Source organism: Haliaeetus albicilla, chromosome 3, assembly GCF_947461875.1.
Source record: "Haliaeetus albicilla chromosome 3, bHalAlb1.1, whole genome shotgun sequence".
NCBI lineage: Eukaryota > Metazoa > Chordata > Aves > Accipitriformes > Accipitridae > Haliaeetus > Haliaeetus albicilla.
In genome coordinates, this window is record NC_091485.1 from 30,092,369 (window position 1) to 30,115,186 (window position 22,818).

General features: G+C 36.1%; 1 protein-coding gene across 4 annotated transcripts in view; it reads right to left on the minus strand.

Moving 5' to 3' along the window:
• Window positions 1–22,818, minus strand: part of LOC138684735 (coiled-coil domain-containing protein 178-like) — a 191,902-nt gene that overhangs the window by 46,722 nt on the left and 122,362 nt on the right. For all 4 annotated transcript variants that reach the window (XM_069779248.1, XM_069779249.1, XM_069779246.1 and 1 more), the window contains one exon: window positions 16,250–16,399. In XM_069779248.1, the coding sequence (XP_069635349.1) occupies window positions 16,250–16,399 (150 nt within the window). The remainder of the gene's footprint in view (window positions 1–16,249; window positions 16,400–22,818) is intronic.

The window sequence follows — 22,818 nt, forward strand, 5'->3', positions numbered from 1 at the left end:
TTCATCACAAACCTCCTAGGTCCCCTGAGGGCTTTCCAGTTGTACCTGTGCAAATCTACTTCTTTAGAGAAGTCCACACAGGGGTACCTGTGTGTGCTGTATGTTATTCTCATGTACTCAGCTGGCCTAAGGAAAGCAGAACAAGGAGATGGGGAGTGACAATGGAGAATGTAGGATGCTTACAGAGCATATTTGGTGTAGTAACTATTAGAGTAGCACAAGTCTATATAATTCCTGACATATGCCTTGCAGTAGAATGAAAACTTGGGCACAGAATTACCAGTAGGATGGGATTATTTTCAGCACTGTTTTCAGATAACTAGCCTGGACTTTGCACTGAAATGGTATGGTGTTCACAGTCATTTAAGGCCAAGAGATATAAAAAGCTACTCCTTGGTTTACGAAGCTCTTCTAGAGTGCCAGGTACCACTCCTCTGCCTTGAGTTTTCACTAGGCTTGTGGCAGCTGCATGCTCTCTGAAGGCTGTATGTGAGACACGAGTACCCAGGAAGGTGGTTCCCTTGCAGAGTGGACTCTGGGAAGGATGTCCAGACTTTGCCAAGAGTAGTGACAAAGCTCATAGATCTAAAAACATGTTTTGTGAGTTATGCAGCTTTAATGAAGTCACACATTCATGGTCACAGAATAATCCTTTGTGTAAATCTTATTTTAGACTATGTAATCTTGAGATTTCAATTCACACTTTTTTAAATTACAGTGGATAACTGCCTTCTATGCCTGCCACAGAATGAGAGAGACAGTAAGAAGTTTGATGCCTGGCTGTGTCACTTTATTCCTAGAAGTAACCCAGAAAGGAGTATTGCTGGGATCCCAGTATGCAGAGGAAACACAAGTCATAGGGAGTGCTGGGAAAGGAGACTGCTTGGGTGGATGACAGAAAGTAGACACTATTTCAGTGGGTCTGGAGGAAGATGCACACCCAAGATGACATTTCAAGAAGGGAAATTTTTCTTGGGGTCTTTGTTGCTGTCTTTGTACAGCCATTTTGAAAACCTTAGAAATGGAGAAACATACAATTGGAATCAATTAAAGCAAAAAAGTGGGATCACAGAGGGATCAACACTGGACTTCTCAATAGAAGAACAATAAGAAACTCTTGTATTATCTGCTAGTTCACCAATGCAGAAATCAGATTGCTATTGTTTAAAATGATGTTTGGGTTTCTTTCTGATATGTTACTTCAGCCAATTTGCTCTCATTGGCTCAAGGAAGCTAGGCATGCATCCCTAACATCAGAAAAGTGAGTACCATCCATATCACCATGCTCATAATTACAAAAAAAATTTTTTTGAAGCAACCTTTGAAATACAAGAAGAAAGCTTCATAAGGGAAAGCAACAGACCATAATGAGATTGCCTTTCTTATAATTCTATAATCTCCAAGAATTGAGATAAAGGGTCTGGCAATATAAGATCTGTAATCACCTAGGAATAGAGGCAGAGCATTCTGCAATATGTCAAGACAAAAACAATTATTCAGAAAACTTCAGACCATTAGCGTTTAGCCAGAATTCTTTTGCAAGAATATTACTAGAAATAATGGTATGGGACAAGATTACAAGACATTTAGAAACGGGTGATTTAGTTAGGGGCAGACAGCATATATTCACTAAAAGTAAATTATGTTTGACAAACTAGCTTGAACTTGATGATTTTAATGTTCTGTTGTTGAAGGAATTAATTAGTGTTTGCAATTTATCTGATTTTCAAAACTATATTTGATATTTGCCATGAAAGAGACCTAGTTGACAAAGGGGGAATTTCAGGCAGTTATTCAAATAGAGTGAAAATTATCTCAGGAAAATGAAAGAGCATGTCAATTAACAATAACACTTCAGGTGGAAAAACGTATACAATCAGCAGTCAATAAGCACCACTTTACTTGACCTATTACACAAATTGCACTGAAATCAATGTCAAGAATGGCTAGATTTAGTGGTAAAACATATTAGGAGTAGCAAAATTACATTGGGTTACTTGGAAATGGATAGTAAAGCTGCATCAAAACAGTTTATCTCTGGAAATTAGAATAGTTCTGGTGCTTTTTCATACTGTAATTCCTCATTCCCACCCTCTTTTTTGCATTCAGTCATTCACTCTTCAATTCAGCAAATCCTTTTCAGAAAATGTGAATACTCTTCTTTTTAAAAGGGCTAGATAACTTTAAGATATTTATATGATGCATTTATTCCAACAGATCCCCAAACCTGGATTTCTCTAGTGATTTGCAGGGATTCATACCTGAGAGCATGAACCAATGTGCTACAGCTGCTCCCTAGAGAAGTGAATTTCTAGCCTAGGTCATTGTTTCTTTTCTGTCTTTGTCTTGTGGTAAGAACATATCACACTTGTATCTTACAGACCTCTCCGATCAGGGCATTAGATGTAATTCCTTCAGTCAAGCAAGGAAAAGTGGTTTGCCTTATATTCTTTTGGTTTAACTTCTAATAAAATATTTATCTTAATACAACCCTAAAATTCTTCAGGGAGCACTCAGACTCAGCTCTAAGATTATTTGGTTTAGGACAAATTGACATATATTTTAATCCCATATTAATTTTATAACCAAGACATGTAAAGAGATCTTCGCATCTTCTTTCAGAATTGATGGAATTACACTTTTTGAGTGCACTTGGTAGATCAGATTGAAAATTTCTGCCAACACTGCTCTATGGAAAAGGCTATATAAGTGCTATTTAAAAAAGCGGTATGAGAGAGAGTATGCAAAGTTTCAGCTCCACAGCAGTGTGTGAAGGTATCAGCCAGAGTGGTGACAGTTCCAGCATCCACCCGATGCCCAGCAGCTGTGTTCTCTGCTTGTCTTGCATCAGGGACATGCAGGCAAGTGAGTTGGCTAAGCCGTCATTTAGGGTGTAGGTGTGGCTGCAGGTAAACCTGGTTCTGCCATATCAGCTCTCCAAGCTGGTACCCAGTGCGGGCAGCACGCCAGCACAAGGGAGGAGCCAGACTGCACCTGCAATAATTTAGATTTGCTGAAACTGTCATGGAACTGTGCACTGAATGACCCCACGAAAGGTGGCTAATATCTACACTTAGGAGTACCTTCAGTGGGCCACTTGTTGTGGTGGCATTCTGCATCCTCCTTTAGTGCTTTCTGACCTCAAATAGGTGTTTCCACTTCCTCTATCCCTGACCTCTCCTAGCCGTACTGTGTCAGTTTGCCTAAGGAGCTGGGGATCACTCTAAAACCATTGCCACAAGAGAATGGATCACTGCCTTCACATCTGATTTCAACCAAGAAGCAGCAATAGGCTACAAATAACTTAAATGCTTATATGTCAGTATGTTTTTTTAATTTGAAGGTTGACACAGCATGTCAGGTTGATTGAAAGATATATCCTTGCTGAAAAATGTCAAATAGCCACCAAAGGGAGATGCAAGAGTTTCAAACCTCATTGAAGCAAAGGGTTGTTTACTAACCAGTTAAGTATACAAGGTAACTTCTGGGTACAGAAAGAAGGTTTATTCTAATAAAGCTTCACTTATTCTCCTGGGTCATGCATTCTACCAGATTCAAGGAAAAGATTAAATCTGTCTAGACTTCCTAGAAGTTTTGAAAGATGAGGGTGACTCTATCATGTAAGGTAGTACACTAAGAGATAGGAACATTCACAAAATCTAAAACCCTGGCAACCACCTTCTCCAGAGGGAAGCACAAAGCTACCTGAAGATGGGAATTGACATATATTTGCAGCATAAATAAGTGTAGTTATACTTTTATCTTAGTTAACATTATTTCTATCTGTGTTGTCATTTTTTTATATTCTGAATGAGTGCTCTTACTTACAGACTCAACCTAATTTCAGACAAGAAAAATTTAAAGGAGCTGGGCAAAAGCACTCTTCACTGGGGGTGACACTACAAACAAGGCCTCTGGGACACCTTAAAAGTGTTGCAGTATCCCACCACATCCTCACTGTATCCAGAAAGTAAGGAAAAGCTTCCATCTGTACTACACAGGGCAGGTAGGAGCAGGAGTACCAGAAGAAGCAGGAGAGGCTTCTAGTGACTGCCAGCAGCCTTGGAAGTCCCCTGACATGCAGTAATGTAGAGGGGTAGAAGCTTGAACCCTGAAAATCACGGAGGGACTGAACTCCACAATCCCAGCGTTAAGGGTCCTCAAGAAGTGGAATACTCAAATTCACATTCTCACTGTCTCATTTAGAGCAGAGATTTGAAAGATGTCATACCTTTCTGTAGCATGCCCAGATCTGGGACATACATTTTTCTGGGGTTGCTTCCCTAAGCATCACTGATGAAACTACTTCTTTTAGCATAATTTACTCAAAATTTCTTTCAGAGCAAGGTTCTACTCTTAGGTGAGCACTTTAATGACTATTTCATCCTTTTTGTCTCCTTCAAAACTAATTATTCACAGTGTGTGACAATACAGTGAGAAACCGAGACAGACTTAGCCAAGGATAATTTGTAACCTGGTCATTCAGGCAGGTGTTCTTGGGAAAGGAGGGAATTTTATTTCCAGTTATATTAACAGGATACTTGAACCTGGGAGGATACCGAGCATCTGAATTCCTGGCATTTCAGTGGGGAAATACTCCATCTTCCCTTGCTGAAAAATATCAAATGCCCTTTCTAGATCTACCTATTGGTTTCTGAATATCTTTTCGTTTTAATCAAAACAAAGAAACTGGTAATTTTCAGAAACTAAACTTCTGTTTTCTCCAACCTACAACACATTTTTTCCTTTGTCCCAAATTCTGAAAATCTTAGTTTTAGATTAGCCTGAAACAAATTTGAAGAATTCTTCGTATTTTCTTCTAACTAAAAATTGACTTGCACAGCTCTGCTATACCTATTGGTGGTACAGCCAGATTACAAAAAAATGCCCAAATCTTTTCTAGCATAATATTTTATTCCAGCCTCTTCTATAGCTTACTTACTTGTAAATAATTACAGTTAATGTAATGTAACAGTGCAGCTGACTTACTAATGCTGCAGTCCAAACACTTTAACCTCAGGGATACCATCATTAGATACTACTTTTAAATTTCCCAAGAGAGCAGGAACAAAATTCCTAGCACAGTAAATAATTGCCAGTGACAAAGACTGCTAAAATTGAAGGTAATTTGACTCATTGTCACTAGGAGATAGTAGAGGAAACAGAACAGCACGATAGGTCCCCTCATCCCCACCAGACATTGTTTTACTGACAGGAATCAATATCAGCAATACTGGTAATTTTATATTTTTCTTCTGTAGACCCATCCTAACTGTCTTCTGCTTCAATCCTTTACTGTTCTTCAGAGACATCAGTACTTGGATACTTTGGTGTAAGTCTTTCTAGCAAAGGCTTGAACTGGTTCTGCACTGGCAACAGCAATGCATCAAGCTCCTCTTTACCTTGCTTCTGTGCCACTTCAAAATCAGGTTTTTGGGACACCTTTCAGATCACTTTGTTCTCTAGATCTGTGATTTTATATTTCATTGGCCCACCACTGTTTTAAAATAATGCTTAAAAGATCTTAGTGGCTAATCTTACACATGGTAAGAAAAGCGCTGTCAGTAAATAGTTGACTGGGAGACCAAAATACAATGAGCTCCTTCCTGTTTTTATACCCTTTTTTACTTGTTTTCTTAGGTCAGGGATTTTCATCAGAAAGCTGAGGAGGCACATATGACAAAAGAAAAAAAATTTTTCATCTATTCCTTCTAGACAAATCTATATGCTCTTACTGTGTGCCCCTCAGCCTGTTAATGTAATGCTTTCCAAAATCTGTTGCCTAGTGTCCTTGTTATTGTCAAGGGAAACCCCTTGATTCTGCCATTCTTCCTATGCAGAGTGATTCATTTGAATCTCAATATTAATAATTTCAGGAGTGCTGGGACAGCAGAATGGCATATCTGCTTTTCGTATGTTCCCTTCTCAATTCCATGGATGCTTAGAATGGTGAGCGGTTAAGTATCTAACAGGGGCAAGATAAGTATCTAACAGGGGTAAGATAAATATCTAACAGGGGTATTGATGCTACTGAGCTATTCTTGCACAGTCTGTGGCAGCCTTGCATTCTTACGCTTAGATGTGAAGCTGAACAGCTCTTAATGAACAACAGTGCTAATATTATCTCCAAAACCAGCCATAGCTGGTGATACAAAATGGTGTATTACTCTGAAGTGGAGCACCGAATGCCAGAACAGATTGATGTATGACATACACCAAAAGAGTCTAATCCATTTAGTCAGTCTTTGTTGTGAGATAGGTCTTTTTCATAAGATCTTGATCCTTGTTTTCGTAATGCTAATGAGGTCTTCAACCAAAGCTGTATTAGGCTATTTTATATGTGTTTGTGAAAATGACTGATTTGGAAAGCTAATGTGATACATACTGTGCATCACGTTCTTTCCACACTGTGTTTCAAAGGATAAAGTGATTCTGCTTTCTCACTCCAAATTTCTATTTAAGCCATCTCCCGTTTTTAAAGTTAATCTTGAGATTAGTCATTAACATGCCTGGTAGCCATAGTGCTGTCACTTTTCGTAATATTTCTTATCCTCAACACGTGAGATGGCAATTCTACCTACTTTTCTCACAAGATGGGGTATTGTCTATGTGGACAAGCTTGAACAGAAAAAGACTGCTGACAGCTATAATAGTTTCCTTGAGGTTGTTGCTTACATATAATTACTTTCTCCATATAAATTTCTTCTTCTGTGAATCCTCTAGATAATTACTGTAAATTATAGAGTGCGTAGTAGTATTGGAGCTGGCTAGCACATTGTTTGAAAGTTTTTTTCCCATTCCAAATTGAAAGAAAATGCAGAAACTTTTTTTTGTGGAACCAAAAGCTTGGAATAACCCCCCCCGCCCCGCCCCTGAAATACCAACATATAGTATTTCTGTCATGAAATATATTCCCTGAGATATCTGGTAGATTCAAGAGTTATACCAATTTCATAAGTGATCTAAATTTGTGGGAAGTAATGAAAACTGAAAAGAATAATGATTGTTAGAATGAAAAGGTGTTATGACATCTAGACTTCCCATCTCTATGACAATTTAATGTGTCACTCAAGACACCTGGCATGCCATAGGTCTTTCCCAACTCTCTTTACAACTATCAGGCAAATTGCTGTCCTCAAACTCCTCGATTACTATGCCTGCCACAATCTGCCTCACTGGGACAGGTGTCTTTGGGAGTTACAAAACTGTAGAGAGAGGTTTGACTTAAGAACTGCAAGCTGGTTGCCTCAGCTTGATGGGCTAGAGCTAGTAAAGCCCTGGTTCCAAAAGAGGTTCTGGAGCCATATCTTCACACAGCTGGTACAGAGTATGCATAAATACACACGGACATTCAACACAGTCAGTTGAGAATTGTTTTGTCAAACTTTTTTCAGCTAATCCTAGCTGACACCGTCCTTGCTGATTTATGCTACTTTAATCCTTTCTGAGCAGAAAACGTTTAAGTAGGTGCAATACAAAATTTCTACCAGCTTCTAGAATAACAGTTTGCCTAAGAAGGTGCATTAATCTTACATGTTAAACTATTAAGAGGTTTTTTAGTTTTTCAAGCATACTAGCATGGAAAATGTAGGCCTAATAAGACTTTAACATAAGCACCCTTAGTGAGGCATTTGGGATGAGTTACAGTGTAGGTGTGCTTTATAATCCTGAAAGATTCTAATAGATTTGTTTATGAGCTAAAAAGGGAAGAAAAGTATGCTTTTTATTAGTTTAGAGCATTTTGTTTGTTGTTTGGTGCAAGTTTTTTTGGTCAGCTATTAAATGCTAAGTCAAGCTATTTTGACATCAAATATTTTTATAAAGTATTTGCAAGATTAAGCTATAACACTATGACCTTAGTGATGCTCTTAATGTAAGTTTGAAGTAAATGTGAATGAATGTGAATTTATGTAGCTAATAAGAATGTAAATCTCAAACTATTAATCCATGTAGTTAAAAATGAACATGTAAAGGAGATAAACTAAGATATTAATTTCTTTTGAACTTTTGAAGGAAGTTGTTTACTGCTCTGCAACCATTCAACCTGGCTATTTTATGTGTAATAAAGAAGGGAAAGAAAGTAAAAACTTTAAAGAAAAAAAAAGGGGGGAATTGAGATTAATAATGGAAGCTATTCTGCCTGTTGATTCTGTCTTTTTTTTGATTAAATAAATCTGTGACTCAGTAATAATTCTAACACCTCTGTAAAGTGTTACAGAACAAACCAGCGTTGTATTAGGGGCAAGTCAGCACACATACGTAGATTTCCCCGTGCGAAAAACTCAGAACACTGGGATCAGAGCAAGGTTTACTTTCTAAGGCAAGTGTGTTGCAAAACTTGCCCAAAGCTAAGTCTCCTTGCTAAATAATAATTTCGTGGATACATGAAACAGGACAGAAGATCACACCCACCATCTGACTGAGGACTGATCAGCCTCAGACCAGGTCTTTCTCGCAATTTGTGCATACAGGCACATTAATGTTTATGTACACGTTAGAAGGAATTGTCTAGTAGAAGTGCTAACAATGTCCATCTCTTTCTGCTTTGGTTAGTAAAAAAGAGGTGCTATCCCAGTCTGTCTTTTCCTATTCTGTTCATCCTGCACTGGGTAGAGTCTGGAAGAAGCATATGGATGTGGGGGGGAAAAAACCCCAACAATTCTTTTTAAATAAAGGTAGAATCTATTAGGAAATAATGAAAAAGAAGCTTATGCTTTAAGGTAAAAAGCTGCTAGTGGAAGAACTGAGCTCACACAAGTTTCTTTGATCTTTTGTCTCTAAGTGAAGTTACTGATATGCAGCAATTCAACACATTAAAAAACCCTCTACTAATTACATTAATTGATGTTTTACAAAAGCTAATTTTTGTTTATTGCCTGATACCTTCAAACTCAAAAGCTGGCATCACAACCTCATCAGCATCAACTCCTGTCAATATAGAACTGGAGAAATATTTGATCTGCAGTCAAACTTGCTAACTTTGTGAAATAAAGGTCTGTGCATAATGGGATCGCCATCCATGACCCCCTATTTAAAGATTGTCTACAGTAAGAAACCTGAGCCATTACAATTACTTGGAATATTCCAATTCATCTTGTTTGTCTTGATACCAGAGGTGGCACTGAGGCAGAAAAGGTGGAAAATATCCTGAAAACATCTATGACTACACAGGAAAATATAGTTTTTCCTCATCTTTTCTCTCCAGGCGCTAGAGAAGACTCAATTTTTAAAATAAATGCCTAAATGAATTATCAAATTTCTATATCTCTTCTAGAAAAAAACAAAGAGATTTCAGTTCCTATAATGGGACACCTTCTTCTGGGATACTTCTGCGACCGCAGAACTGTTGTCATATGCAACAAAACTGTAACCTGACTAGCCACTGATATGGCTGATGCATGTGGAAAGGAGACTGACTTCTCTATAAATTAGCTCAATAACTTCCTTTTGCTATGAAACTAATAATTTGATTTGGCTGCCTGTTGTACTATTTTTCTGATTGAGTCATCTGAACTTATTGAGTTATTGATTCAAATTTAATTATAACATTAACTTGATGTTTACATTGTTTAAATATAATTAGCTGAGAGGAAGTTTAGTAAATTTGCATAATAAAAAGCTTACTGAAGATACTTTTTTCCCCTCATGTTTTCATATGAAACTGGCTATTCTGTCAACAGTCTAAAGGCAGAAAGAACCTCAGTTAAAAATACTGTAAATGACACATTTTTGCTTACTAGCTACTATCTAGTCTTGTGTCCTGGTTTCAGCTGGGATGTAGTTAACTGTCTTCCTAGTAGCTGGTACAGTGCTATGTTTTGAGTTCAGTATGTGAAGAATGTTGATAACACTGATGTTTTCAGTTGCTGCTCAGTAGTGTTTAGACTAGAGTCAAGGATTTTTCAGCTTCTCATGCCCAGCCAGGGCACCTGACCCAGACTGGCCAACAGTGTATTCCATACCATGTGACGTCCCATCTAGTTTAGGAACTGGGAAGTGGGGGGGCAGGGATTCGCCGCTTGGGGACTGGCTGGGTGTCGGTTGGCGGGTGGTGAGCAATTGCCCTGCGCATCATTTGTACATTCCAATCCTTTTATTACTACTGTTGTCATTTTATCAGTGTTATCATTATCATTGTTAGTTTCTTCTTTTCTGTTCTATTAAATCGTTCTTATCTCAACCCAGGAGTTTTACTTCTTTTCCTGATTTTCTCCCCCATCCCACTGGATGGGGGGGGAGTGAGTGAGCAGCTGCATGGTGCTTAGTTGCTGGCTGGGGTTAAACCATGACATCTTGTTATACTGGCAAAAAACAAATGTCAGCTCCATTAGCCATTTCTGTTCCTAATCAAAACAGCTCTGAAAGCTGGTTAAATATTTAATTTAGAAACAGATAAAAATTCAGGTATTTCTTCTATGATAATTTCCATTTCATTTACACTGAATCCTTGACAGTTTTGTTTTTCATTTAAGATTTGTAAAGAAATGGGAACGGGGGCATATTTTTTGCCATAATCTTATCCATGCTTTCACTATTAGTCTTGTGAAGACATGAAGCAATCCAAGATCTCCAGGTAAGTGAACTGACTAACCAAACCCACAATTTAGAAACAGAAATTATTTTTTCCTTATATGAGAACAGTATTTTTTTTTCAGTTAGGTCGATGAATAGGAACAACAGAATCCGAAGGAATTAATTGCCTAAACTGACATGTGACCATTGTCAGATTTACTTTATATTCTATTTGGTCTTTCTAAACAAAGGGGACATTATTTTTAACACAGTTATATCTCAGATGAGCTATATACTAAAGGCAGAAATGTCCAAGAGGGCTCAGAGTCAGATACATGCATGAGAAAGACATGAAAATATGTTATCTATAAAAGCATAAAAGAACTTCACTTGACTTGCATGACTTTTTGCATCAAGCATGCTACAGCAGTCTTTTGATTCTAATATGAAACTATAGTAAGGATCATTGCACTAATGCATGAGGATTTGTGATAATGTTGCAGAAATTTTACTGTCAAAACTGAACTGCAGTGTAATTACTTTTGTTATCATGGTTTCTAATAACAATTCAGCATGAATTGACCCTACACGTGTTTTACTGCAATAATATGTCAGTTATCCAGAAAGTAAAAAAAACCAGAAATCAACAGGCCCCCTCCCCCCAACTCTTACTACAGTGTGGCCACCTGAAGATAGCAGATTGTGAATACGGGAATGAATATTTCACTTACATTTTAAAGCAATTATAATTTGCATGGAGACTATTTTTAAATAAAAATTATGTGAACAAAAACAATTGTCAAAGTTTTGTAACACTATGCCACTTGCAGTGTTAAGGGCAGATTCAAGTATAGGGGTTGTTAACTTATAATGATGTCATACCCTCTATACTAGGGAATCAACTCTAATTTCATTATGAGAACAAACGCCTATGTCTACAGTACAACCATTAGCACATTAGCACAATACATTGGAAGTATCAAATTTTGCTCATGGAATAAATATTCTAAGATTGTTCAGTACAAAAAGAAAGATATAGTAAATAATTAAATTTGTTTTTAAAGCATAATCATATGCCTGGTGCTAATATGCTAGCCCACTGAGATTTCCAGAAGAAACTCCTGTTACGTATTTGCAGGGCAGATGTATTAGGCAAAACTTTGTTGCTGAAAGTCTACCACATAAAGACCAACCTACAAATCTTTTACACACAAGATTTTGCACACCAATACACAGGTAAAAATTAATAATCTATCAGCATTATTAAAAAAAAAAAATCTAACTACCCTCAAAAGCAAATGTTTAGGGAAAATATTAGGTACCAAATAGAATATATTTAAAGATAATGTCAAGATCCACCACAGTTTATTCCAGTGTCATCTAGAAAAGATGGAAATGTATAATTCATGTTATAATGAAGCTGGCACATCCAGCATGACAGACTTGCCATTGATCAGTAGAAGATATATGTAAAGGAAACCAAATCAAAGAATGTCTTTGTGGAGGGAAGCATTTTTTTCAAAGAGAGTAAACTATTAAGAAAAACAAATTGAGACTAAGTGTATCTCAAGCTAAAGAACTATAGGGAAATACTTTTCTTGTCCAGAGTGATATTTGACTGCACTCGTATTTGATCAAATTAAGTATTGGGATAAATATAAATGTTTTATGGTAGTGATTATATATGTAATAAAGTATCTTTGCAGAGAGAAATATATTTTAGTTTTTGTTAATGTAACTAAGTATTATGTATGTATGGTCTGACCAGCAATTATCCAAAAATATGATACTTTTTAAAAATAGAAAATTAATTAGGTAAGCAAAACATTATCTCAAAGTCATATAGCTATTACATCTCTATAGTCATCTGAAATATCTACAAAATACTGTCTAGAGATAGGATTAGAAATGAACATTGGCAGGTTCTAAAGTCTTTGGCACAGAATAAGAATATGGTTTAAAAACCTTTAAATGCTTGAATATGATTTAAAAAATAATACTAAGTCAAAGGAACATAATAGTAGCTCAGAATTTTTGAAATATCTGCATTTAGGAACTTAGTTTTCAGACACACTAGAGTGACTATCCCCCTTTGAGCTTAACTTGCTTCTTTTTCATAACACAAAACCCAATGGCTCCAAGAGGAAAAGTTACTAACATCTAGAAAATGTCAGCAGGAGAGGACGTCCTCTTCTCATCCACCTCATATCTGTAGCAGTAAGAAGAAAACACTCATCTCCTCCCAAGAGCATGCCTTTGCTTTCCCTGTGCAGAAGAAGGTAGTATGCTTTTTAAGGGCATAGCCCCTCTATTCAGCAATGTATATCCCCTCCACTCAGTAAGTGCACCTTCCTCAGTGCAAAGAAGCTTACAAAGTCATGACAAAACACTCCATGTTACCAAAGCATTATTTCACCCATCATCAAGACGATCCTTTTCTGGGGCTGAACAAAGCAGCTTCTTAGGAGCCCAAGGCAAACCTACTTCATTAGTTAGAGAAGTTACTATGACCAGTTAAAATTATGCAAAAAAAAAAAAAAAAAGCCATTTGCCTTTTACATTAGTATTTGTAAAAATTGGCTTCTAATTTTGAGTAATTATATATATAGGGAAGAAAGTTCTCAGGATTTAGGGAAGGATGAACACACTTTCTTCTTCTTGAATGTTCATGTCATTGTAATGCATATATATAGCACAGCACCTAGAAAAATCATTACTTTGACACTCCTCTAGAATTGATTTTCTGTTGCAGTTGTAATTTGCTTATTAGCAAAAAACCTAAGAAGAAAATACAGCTTCTTTTTATAGGAGCTGTATGTAATCAACACATTTTTTCCTTTTGTCACAATTCCTAAATACTTTCTTTATGTGATAATGGTAGAAATATTTTGTTTTAATAGTTGGACTCGTTATTTGTTTAAGAAAATGAAGAGTTATCAAAAAGGAAATTAGATTAAGTTGCCTCTGTAATCCTCAAATTGATATTGTGAATAGAATTTCTCTTCTTCATACACATAACACTGCTGAATGGCACAGAGGACTGTCCGAAATTCTAAACATTGCCATCACTAATTTCCACCACAAGCTAGGTATATGTATTGTAATGCTGATTATAAGCTCCTATAGAATAGCAACATACTCATAACCATTTTCTTCATAAACAAAATTTTAAAAAGCCAAATAAATGATTATATAGCACTGCTGATGAAACTAGATCCTGTTGGTATTGCATTGCTATTACGCTATATTTTACTATGTTTATTTTATTGTATTCAAATTGAGAAGGAAAAAAGCAATATATGCCAATTCATTTGCAATTTTCTTTGCTTCCAGACCACATCATTGAGATGCATGATAATATCATCCATACTATGTCCAGAAGAGGTAAACTGTTGAGTGGGAAATCTGTTTCACAAATATTACCAAGAACTATTAAATTCTGAGAATGTAGAAGACAGATATTCTTACATCCAAAGAAATAAATGACCAGATGATAACCTAACATATATATATTTTTCTGTCAAAAGGCTGGAAGAGAGTATGCCCTAATTCTGCATTCAGAAAAAAATACTTTAAAATCCTTCTATAATCCACTCCTTTTAAGAAAACATTTCAATACTCATAGCATTGTCTCTGCTATCATATCAACAAAATGTAGTTGACACTCACTTGGTGAAGAAAGATAGGCAATAATTTCTTCAACTTTTGATGTTCTAAATCTCCAACTTGTTCTCCAAATATGTTTATCCCTAAGAATATATGACTTAAAACCAGTTTTGTTCTTCAAATATAGAAGAGTTATGCAGTTAGAAAGAATATTTTTGAAGGAATTTTCTTATTTTTATCTGTCAGGAACAAACTGAAACCACTGAATTTTAAAATTAGAGATTAACTGAGATGGTATACGAGGAAAAGAGCAATGGATGAAGATATGGCTATAAGACATAAAATGGATTGATAAGAGTAAAGTAGTAGCAAATAATCTGAATTTCACATCTAATGTATTTATTTGAAGACTTCTACACTGTACTTTTAGAAAATGGACTAAAATATCAGTATATGAAGACCCGGTTCCTGCATAAATTACCTGACTTAATAAAGGTTCTTACCTGAAATTGTTGATGTGAACTTAAGGTTGTGATGGTGCGCTCCCCTGCCTCACCAAAACTGACCTTTATTTCCTGTAACCCTGCTCAAGTGGCAACCACCAGTGGCAGCTGTAATGGATGCATCTGGTCATGATGGCTGCATCTGGCTCAAAGTGGACTTGGGGGTGACAGATAACAACACAATAGACAAGGTCTAATTTGAACAATGCACCCACCTAACCATGGTGCTGGTCAATGTCTGACTCAAGGCAAATGTGGAAGAAACTAATATCTGCAGTTGGTATGTAAATATGACTATAAGCCAATTATCTTACTCCATAAATAGCGGACAGCCCAGGGCCCACTGAGCTCTCCTGCATGGCAGCGGGCTGCATGCCAGGATCTCCCGTTGAGTACGGATGCCTCTCAAGATTACTCCTCGAGACTGAGAGATTCCTTGCTGCAACAGATTCTCAGTAAGTGAGTAATAACATGCTAAACTTTGAAACCCTAACTAAGTCATAGAAAGGGTTGACTGTGCACATATAATCCTTTAGACATAAACTGTTGACCAAGTCTGGGACTAAGTCTGGATCCACTGCATCTAAACTCTCCTCTGAGAAGGAGTTTAGAAAGCAACAGGGTCCATTCTGAACCTTGTGACTCAACAGGAGGGTCTCCCTGAGAGTTTTGTCTGACCCTGTCATCTATGTAGTAAATATCAAGTGAACCTTCCCATCAAATCTTGTTAAACCACTGCCACATTTACTATCAAACTTTGTGAAATTGCTGTTTTATATCAATAAACATACTGCTACTTCTTTCTTATGAGTGAAGTGCATCACTCCATCCATGACAAAGGTCTGATGACTTAAATGCATATTACTTTTCAGAAATATAGACATGAAAGACAAGCAAACAATAACCTGTCTAAAATATCTGAACCATATTTTTAATTGATTATAGTTGGCACTGATAGGCCTGTATTTTGAGAGCTATATATAAATACAAAGAAAAGAAACAGAAAAGACTTTTTCTGTAAATTGGAATTACATTTCCACAAGAAAGTTTTACAACATCACTTGACTCAGGTTCCACAGCACTGTTAAATTAAAAAAGAATAATTAAAAAAAAATATTTTAAAATGTAACTAATTAGTCAATAAAACATTACACCTGGCCACTATACCTCCATCATGGAAGTTCATTAAACTAGATTTTACCTCTTTTCATTTTCATTTGACTATTTTCTAAATTAAAGGCTTATAGAGTCTGACTGTAGATGTTGTGAAACTCACAAGTTCCAGAAAAAGTGTTTTATGGAGAAGTTATACATAATGCTAAGGGATATTTTAACTACTGCATAATACATACCAAAAAAAGTATGTTTCAGGTGCAAAAGTGGAATTAATAAATAATAAATTTAGAATACCTTACAGGAACTGCTCTGTAAAACTCAAAAAAACCCAACACCACAGCAAGCAAGCAAAAAAATGAAAATATGAAAAGTGTGGAATAGCCAAGAAGAAGATAAGAATTGAGGTGATAGGTATTACTAGCAAGTATTCTATTGCTATTACGTAGCCACATTGATCAAATGAATTTTAGAGATGAGATAAATGAATTGAATGAGTGATATTAGCACTTTACCTGGTGATGATCTCTAACGGCAGCTTCCACCCTGATTCTATTGTCATAGAGCTCTGTAAGGTCTTCTTTACTGTTTAAGTAGTAGTTCTGAAAGATTTGATATTCTTGAGCTAACCACAGATTTTTTTTAATGATTTGCTCCAGAGCAGCCTAAAGAGAAAAGTAATTGATTACACTTACTGCAAAATACCTTTCTAAAAAATAAAATCATAGGTCACTTCCACAGTTTCCCCGACTCATTCACTTATGAACATCTGCAAAATATAGATGACAAGATTATGATCTCAGTGAAACAAACGGCAAAACTGCAAATGAATTTCAAGTGCTTAGGATTTTGCTGAATATATTTATACCAAAGTAAATGTTATTAATAAATGATTTGTGCAGAAAATGACATTGTAAATAGTTACAGTATAAACTACTAAAACCACATCCTTTACCTTACTATATAAGACCTTTCTGCATAGAAATTATCTTGTATTAATTGCCAGAGAACACATCAAATTCTTCACCCACGTTTTAATTTTCCAAACTCTCTTTTTCCAATTAATTTGCAAAACTGACACAATGCAATACTTATGTATTTTCTTAATAATTCTAATGCTTCCAATCTGATTAACTTGATTTAAAAGACTGATATAATGTTTGAGTCTCATAGTTCACTGCTAGGTGAAGTTGAAGTTGTTTGGAATGTATGCTTCTGCAATAAGAAAAATTTCCATTCCTTTAAATCTGATTTTGACTGAACTTCCTGTGATTATAATGCATGATCTTGCAAGAGTCACGTAAAATTCTGAAGTATTTTATCTCTGATTTAATTTTTTTTTAAATTGATTTTTGACAAAGAAATCTGTTTCAGTTTTCATTATTTTTCCATTAAAAAGCACTTAGGGAAGGGGAGCCCAGGTAGATTTTTACCCATTGAGTTAGTTGAATATTGAAATTTCAGAGAATTCTGACACTCAGAATTTCTTTTAATTTCATAACTATAAAACAGGATGGTTGATTTCCACATTTCAAAATATTTCTTCAAATACATTTTAAATGTACATCTTTAAAATACATTTTTAAAACATCATGGCCAGTGATGACAGTGCTACCCAGCAGAGAGGAGAGATGCACCAAAAAACCCAACGAGCAAACCTGAAACTTATTAAATTTATGTATGTTGTTGCCAGTTGCATTTGAGGAGTATTTCTGTTAAAACCGCATGCACGTTGTAAAGTGGAGTGGAGGAGAGTTTACAATTATGAGAGCGTGTAGAAGCCTCGGCCAACTAATTAAGCCCAAATGTCCATGTGATGAGTGGCTACCCTAATCTAAGGCAATATTTTAAAGTCTTCTAATGCAAAAGTTATAGTCTAAAAGGTTTTAAAGGTAGGAGAGTCTGCTTAAGAGGCTAGTTTATACAAGAGGACTATCTGGAATCCCATGTGCAGAACCATGTGTACCCTTGCGGAAAAGCAGAGCTAGCAGAACAGCTAGAGCAGTTGGAGCAAATGTCGCCATCGTCTGCTCCCTGGATGGAGCCTGTCAATCCAGCAGGAGAGAGGGCAGCCCTCTGGCTTGACAGTCTGAAACTGTGAGTGAAATGTTACCACAGGAGGTGGGGAGCAACCACCTGTCCTAGTAGTTGCCTTACCAAAATCCAAAGAAAGGAATTGTAAATAATTTTGATTTTATTTTTGAGAGAAGAATATTACATACTATTGTGTTTACCTCCCTGCTGCTCTTCTCCCATTCAACAGAATACTGTTTAAGTCAAAATATGCACGTCTGAGGCAGAAAAAACATATTTTGAGCATAAAGGAATTTAGATTAATTTTCCCAGGTTCAAGCCACCATTTATATGTGAATCCTGAAAGAATCAGACTTTGTTGCTGCTAGTCAAGCTCTCTTCGGAAGGGCAACATAAATACATGTTGGGAACTTTTCTGAAACAGCAAATGTTTTAGCCATATATTACAGCTACCCATCTGCCCAGAACCTAGGAGGGCTAGGGAACTTTGGTAAAATTCAAACCCTGCTTTAGTATCTCCTGTGTCTCTAAAAAAAAACTTGTGAATTAGTGGACTAATAAAGTCTAAGTTCTTCTGGGGTCACAGTGCATAATGTTGAAGAATCCATATGTTTTCTGAATCTGTTCCCAAGTGGGTAATTTAGTGTCTCACCTTTTAAAGACAAAACTATCCAAGGGAAATAGCAGCATGCCTGAACAGGTTCCTAGCCATCCCTTGGAGCTACTTCAATTTTGGGAGTTCCCAAGACAGTTAGCATATTAACAATGATTTTATTCCTTTTTCTATGCAATGTCTCAATCAAGATATATCCATTTTTGTATCTGTACTTATACATAATTTCTGAAAACTTTGGCTAGAAGGTAGCTGTGGTTACGCAACTAAATCTAAAAATTCTTCCTGTACAGAACTGTCATTCTCTACATCACTAAAATGTTAAAATGCTATGTGTCTTTCAGAAATCTCAAAATAATAAAAAGAAAGATGTCAAATTTAGTGAAGAAGATGTGATTATTTCCTTTACTAATCTTTGGGTAGAGGTAAAACCTGTTTTTCAGGCTGATACCTTCCTTAACATACAATGCTTGATGTTAATATATTAATACCTAATACCTGCAAACAAGTAATGCTTTCAGCATTGCAGTACTTTCACATATGTTAGGAATATGGGAAAATGACAGAAAAGTTTGCTTGTAGAATATGAACATCAATATAGTAATTTGCACGGATATAGATACCTGTCTACAAAACAAGTGAAGTCCTACTATTTTGTATAATTTAAAATGGTCCAGACATTTTGACAAAGAATAACATACCAAAGAAAAGACAGTAGCCTTCTCCAGATCTTATAAGACTCAGTGGCTATGTCTATATGACCAGTTATACTAGCTGCCCTGTCCCAAAAATTGCTTTATTGCATAGCTTATGTCAGCTGAGACAGATAAAGTGAAATGGTTCTTTTTCTTTAATTCACTCCTCTAAGAAATGAGCTGAGGTTCAGAAAGTAAAGAGCATACATCCTTTAAATGCCTGACTGTCACTCATTGACATTTCTACAGAGGATTTCTCAGAATGTAGGCAAGAAAAAAAAAAAGTCGTTAAGAGCATTCTATCTTTATGAAAGAGAGGAATGGTCAAACTGTGACCAAACTTGGCTTGCCAGAATATACACTACACCTCTTTCTCCTGTTCTAGGAAAACACAGATATGAATCTCAAAACTGATCGTAAGATATTTAAAGAGACAATCCTGATATTTGTTTTATCCCTGGCACTCGAACTTCTGAATCTGTAGACTTGTGAACTGATAAAAACCAAAATTCATGTTCTTGTTCTTTTGCTCCTCAGCAAAACTTGAAATCAGAGACTTCTGGTACATCAGCCTTTGTCTACAGGTACGTTTGATGACTTCAAACATTCTGGAAATGACGTCCAAAATATGGAAAGAAATTTTCTACATTTTTACATTCAAATGAAGTTACTTTCTTCAGTGGAAAAAAAAAAAAGCATAATTTAGGGGAATTTCTTGAAGGCTCTTACCTGAAATGAAACTTGAGTCACAGAGTAGAGAAATCAAAAGAAACTAGCAAAGGCCATATTAAAAAACAAACCAAAGAAGATATTTCTTTGCACTATGTGTAGTTAAGGTGCATGGATTCTTGTGAATATAAAAAACTTACAAAGATTTAAAAAAGACAGAATTTCTAGGAGGAAATATCCACTGAGGTTTAATAGTAAAAAATATTGGGGCTCAAGAGACTGGAAAGCTGGGTGATTATTCTGGGGAAGTATTAGAGCATGCTTGTTCTGTTGTAATGCTCTACCTGGACATCAGGTATCAGAAGTGAAATACCAGGCTAGAGGAAATTTCCACTTGATTCAGCACATATGCTTTTTTGTCTTTATGTTCTCTTATTCAGCACAGGCAGCTTAGGAAGCGTCCCTCTTTTCCTGGAACAGCAACACTTTTTTGTGTGTTTGCTGAACACATTTGAAGTGCAGTTCCTGTCTGCTATAATACAAATTCATACTGAGATAATAAAATTTATGGAAGCAAGAAAAAATATAAACACCAAAAGCCCTCCTCAAAACTATCAACAAATTGTTAGCTCAATGGCTGCTGAACTAGGCAATAGGAAAGCAGATGCAAAGCCATGCCACACAATTACGAATTATCAGTCCATTACCTCAAGCCATACAGAATTTCTTGTAATGACTAAACTGCAGTCCCTTTGGGCTGCAAACAGAGATCACCACTAACCTAGCTGTGACTGTTACAGACAAGCAAGGGATACTTGGTGTCTGAAAATGTGTTTCATGTTATTCTTCCATCCTTTTATGTACACTAATACCAATCACTTTGTGTTGCAGGTGATCCAAGAATTATTTTATGGTTCCATGTTTGTGTGACAAAAGTTTGTAAAGAATTGTAGAGACAAATCTTAGAATCAATGCTTTTATCCATATAATGATATACCTATAAACATGATACAAATCCCTGTAGTTTACAGGGTCAGTTGTCATTTTGAATGGTCACTCTGACAGCAGTGTTTTATTTGAAAGATAAGAACAATTGATTTTGACAATCAGGTGCATCAGCACAATAAACTAATTATTAAAGGATCTATATTAATTGGTTATACTACTTAAACTTGATGTTGTGAGGAATGAAATTGGTTTCCCCAGGTAGGAATGACTGTTTCTTTTGTAGGCATAAAGTAACCTGTTCATAATATGAACAGCAAAATAAGAAATAACTTATCTTAAAATTACTATGCTCATGTGCATCTGACCCTCCCACTCCACAGAGGTTCCCCAGAGGAGTTTAGCAATGTTTTTCCAGTAATGTCTGTTACACATCATATGTGTCCCTTCCCAGGGCATAAAGAGCATGGTGATACCAAGTGCCACAAAGTCATTGTAATACAGTTGACAAGTCCCCCAGCTACAGAAATGAAAGTTACTGTAAAGCAAGCATGAGGTGTTCGGTTTTTTTTCCTGTCTGAGGACTGATTGATGCAACTGATGCATATTACCAAATAGTTTGGGCTCTACAAGTCACAGAAGCTACACGTAATTTGAGCTGATGTAATCACTGATTCACTGTCCTTACTTGGGATCTTCTGTTGATGCTGCCACCAGCATTTGATGGTTGGTAATTTATGCACCAAGGATCACGCAGCTACTCAGCAAATCTCTAGAACTGCAAACCTTTTAAGGTACACAGTGGAAACAGCTGAGCCCTGCTTGAACAAGCTCTAACATGAGTCGGGGGATTTACGTCGTTGATATTATATACTGATCTAATACAGATTTTGATGGTCTCTGAGCTGAAACAGGTCTTCCCCTGTATCTGCAGCCAAAGGAAAAAAAAAAAAACCACATACCCTGGAGTTACTGAAACTCTTGATCTGAAAGACAATATCTTTTTACATCCATGGCATGAATTTTTGCTTTATTATGTTTGGGAGAAATTTTAGAAAATGCACACTTAAATATATACACAGACTGACAGAGGGAAGTGAGAGATCATATTTTTGAATAATTTGCTAGAGACTATTTGGAACAAAATAATTACTCTTTCAGTAGGAATATGGTGTAAACTGTTTTTTGACAGATCACATTTTTCTTATCTACAAACTAAAGTAACAATAACTACAAGTAGCCTTTCACTGATAATACAGCACTCCAAATGGCAGTTCCAACAGTTTTGAAAAAAACAAGTTTAATTCTTATAAGGACTCAAGTGGAGAATTATGGGGAATAAAACCAGATATGCATTAAATGTTTGGGAGAAAACTTCTGTGGATGGCAAGTTATACAAGTAATAAGTGCTGCTAAAATAATAATGAAAAAAAATGCTACCAAAATAATAAAGCTGCTAAAATAATAATGAAAAAAATGCTACCAAAATAATAAAGCTACTAAAATAATATCAGCAAATATAAGCACAGACCTGTCTGCTTTAACATTACAAGTATTCCAACGTAAGTAGTATCTAATACTTTTGGGGTCACAATTCTTCATGTCAGCCAAAGCTGAAAAGTATTTTTGTTTTTTCATATACCATCTTTTCCATGTATGGAATATTCTTGACCTCTCCAAAGTTATTTTTGGCACATGAACTAAACTGTATTGACACTAAAAAGAGACCGTAGTTGTAGAATAAGATCTGAATGCTCTAAGATTATTTTATGTTGAGGTACCCTTTATCCACGATCCATGATTATATTGGTGGAGAAGATCCGAAAAAAATAAAAGGATGCAAAAATTTGAAGTACTAGAAATATTTAAGTTTATCCTGCTTCAACATTCTTTAGAGCCCTGGAAATGAAGGAAAGGTATATGTTGGAGGAATCAAAGCATTTACCAATCTAAAGGCCTGAACTGGTAAAACAGGGACCAGCTGCAAGGCCAGGACACAGTCCATTCTTCAGGGTATGCAGTGACACTGATTTTTTCAGATGTGAAAGAAAAAAAAAGTATCTAGTTGGGGTCTTTCCCATGAAGGTGTTTACGTCCAAATTGTAAAGCAGAGAATCAGGAGCATGTG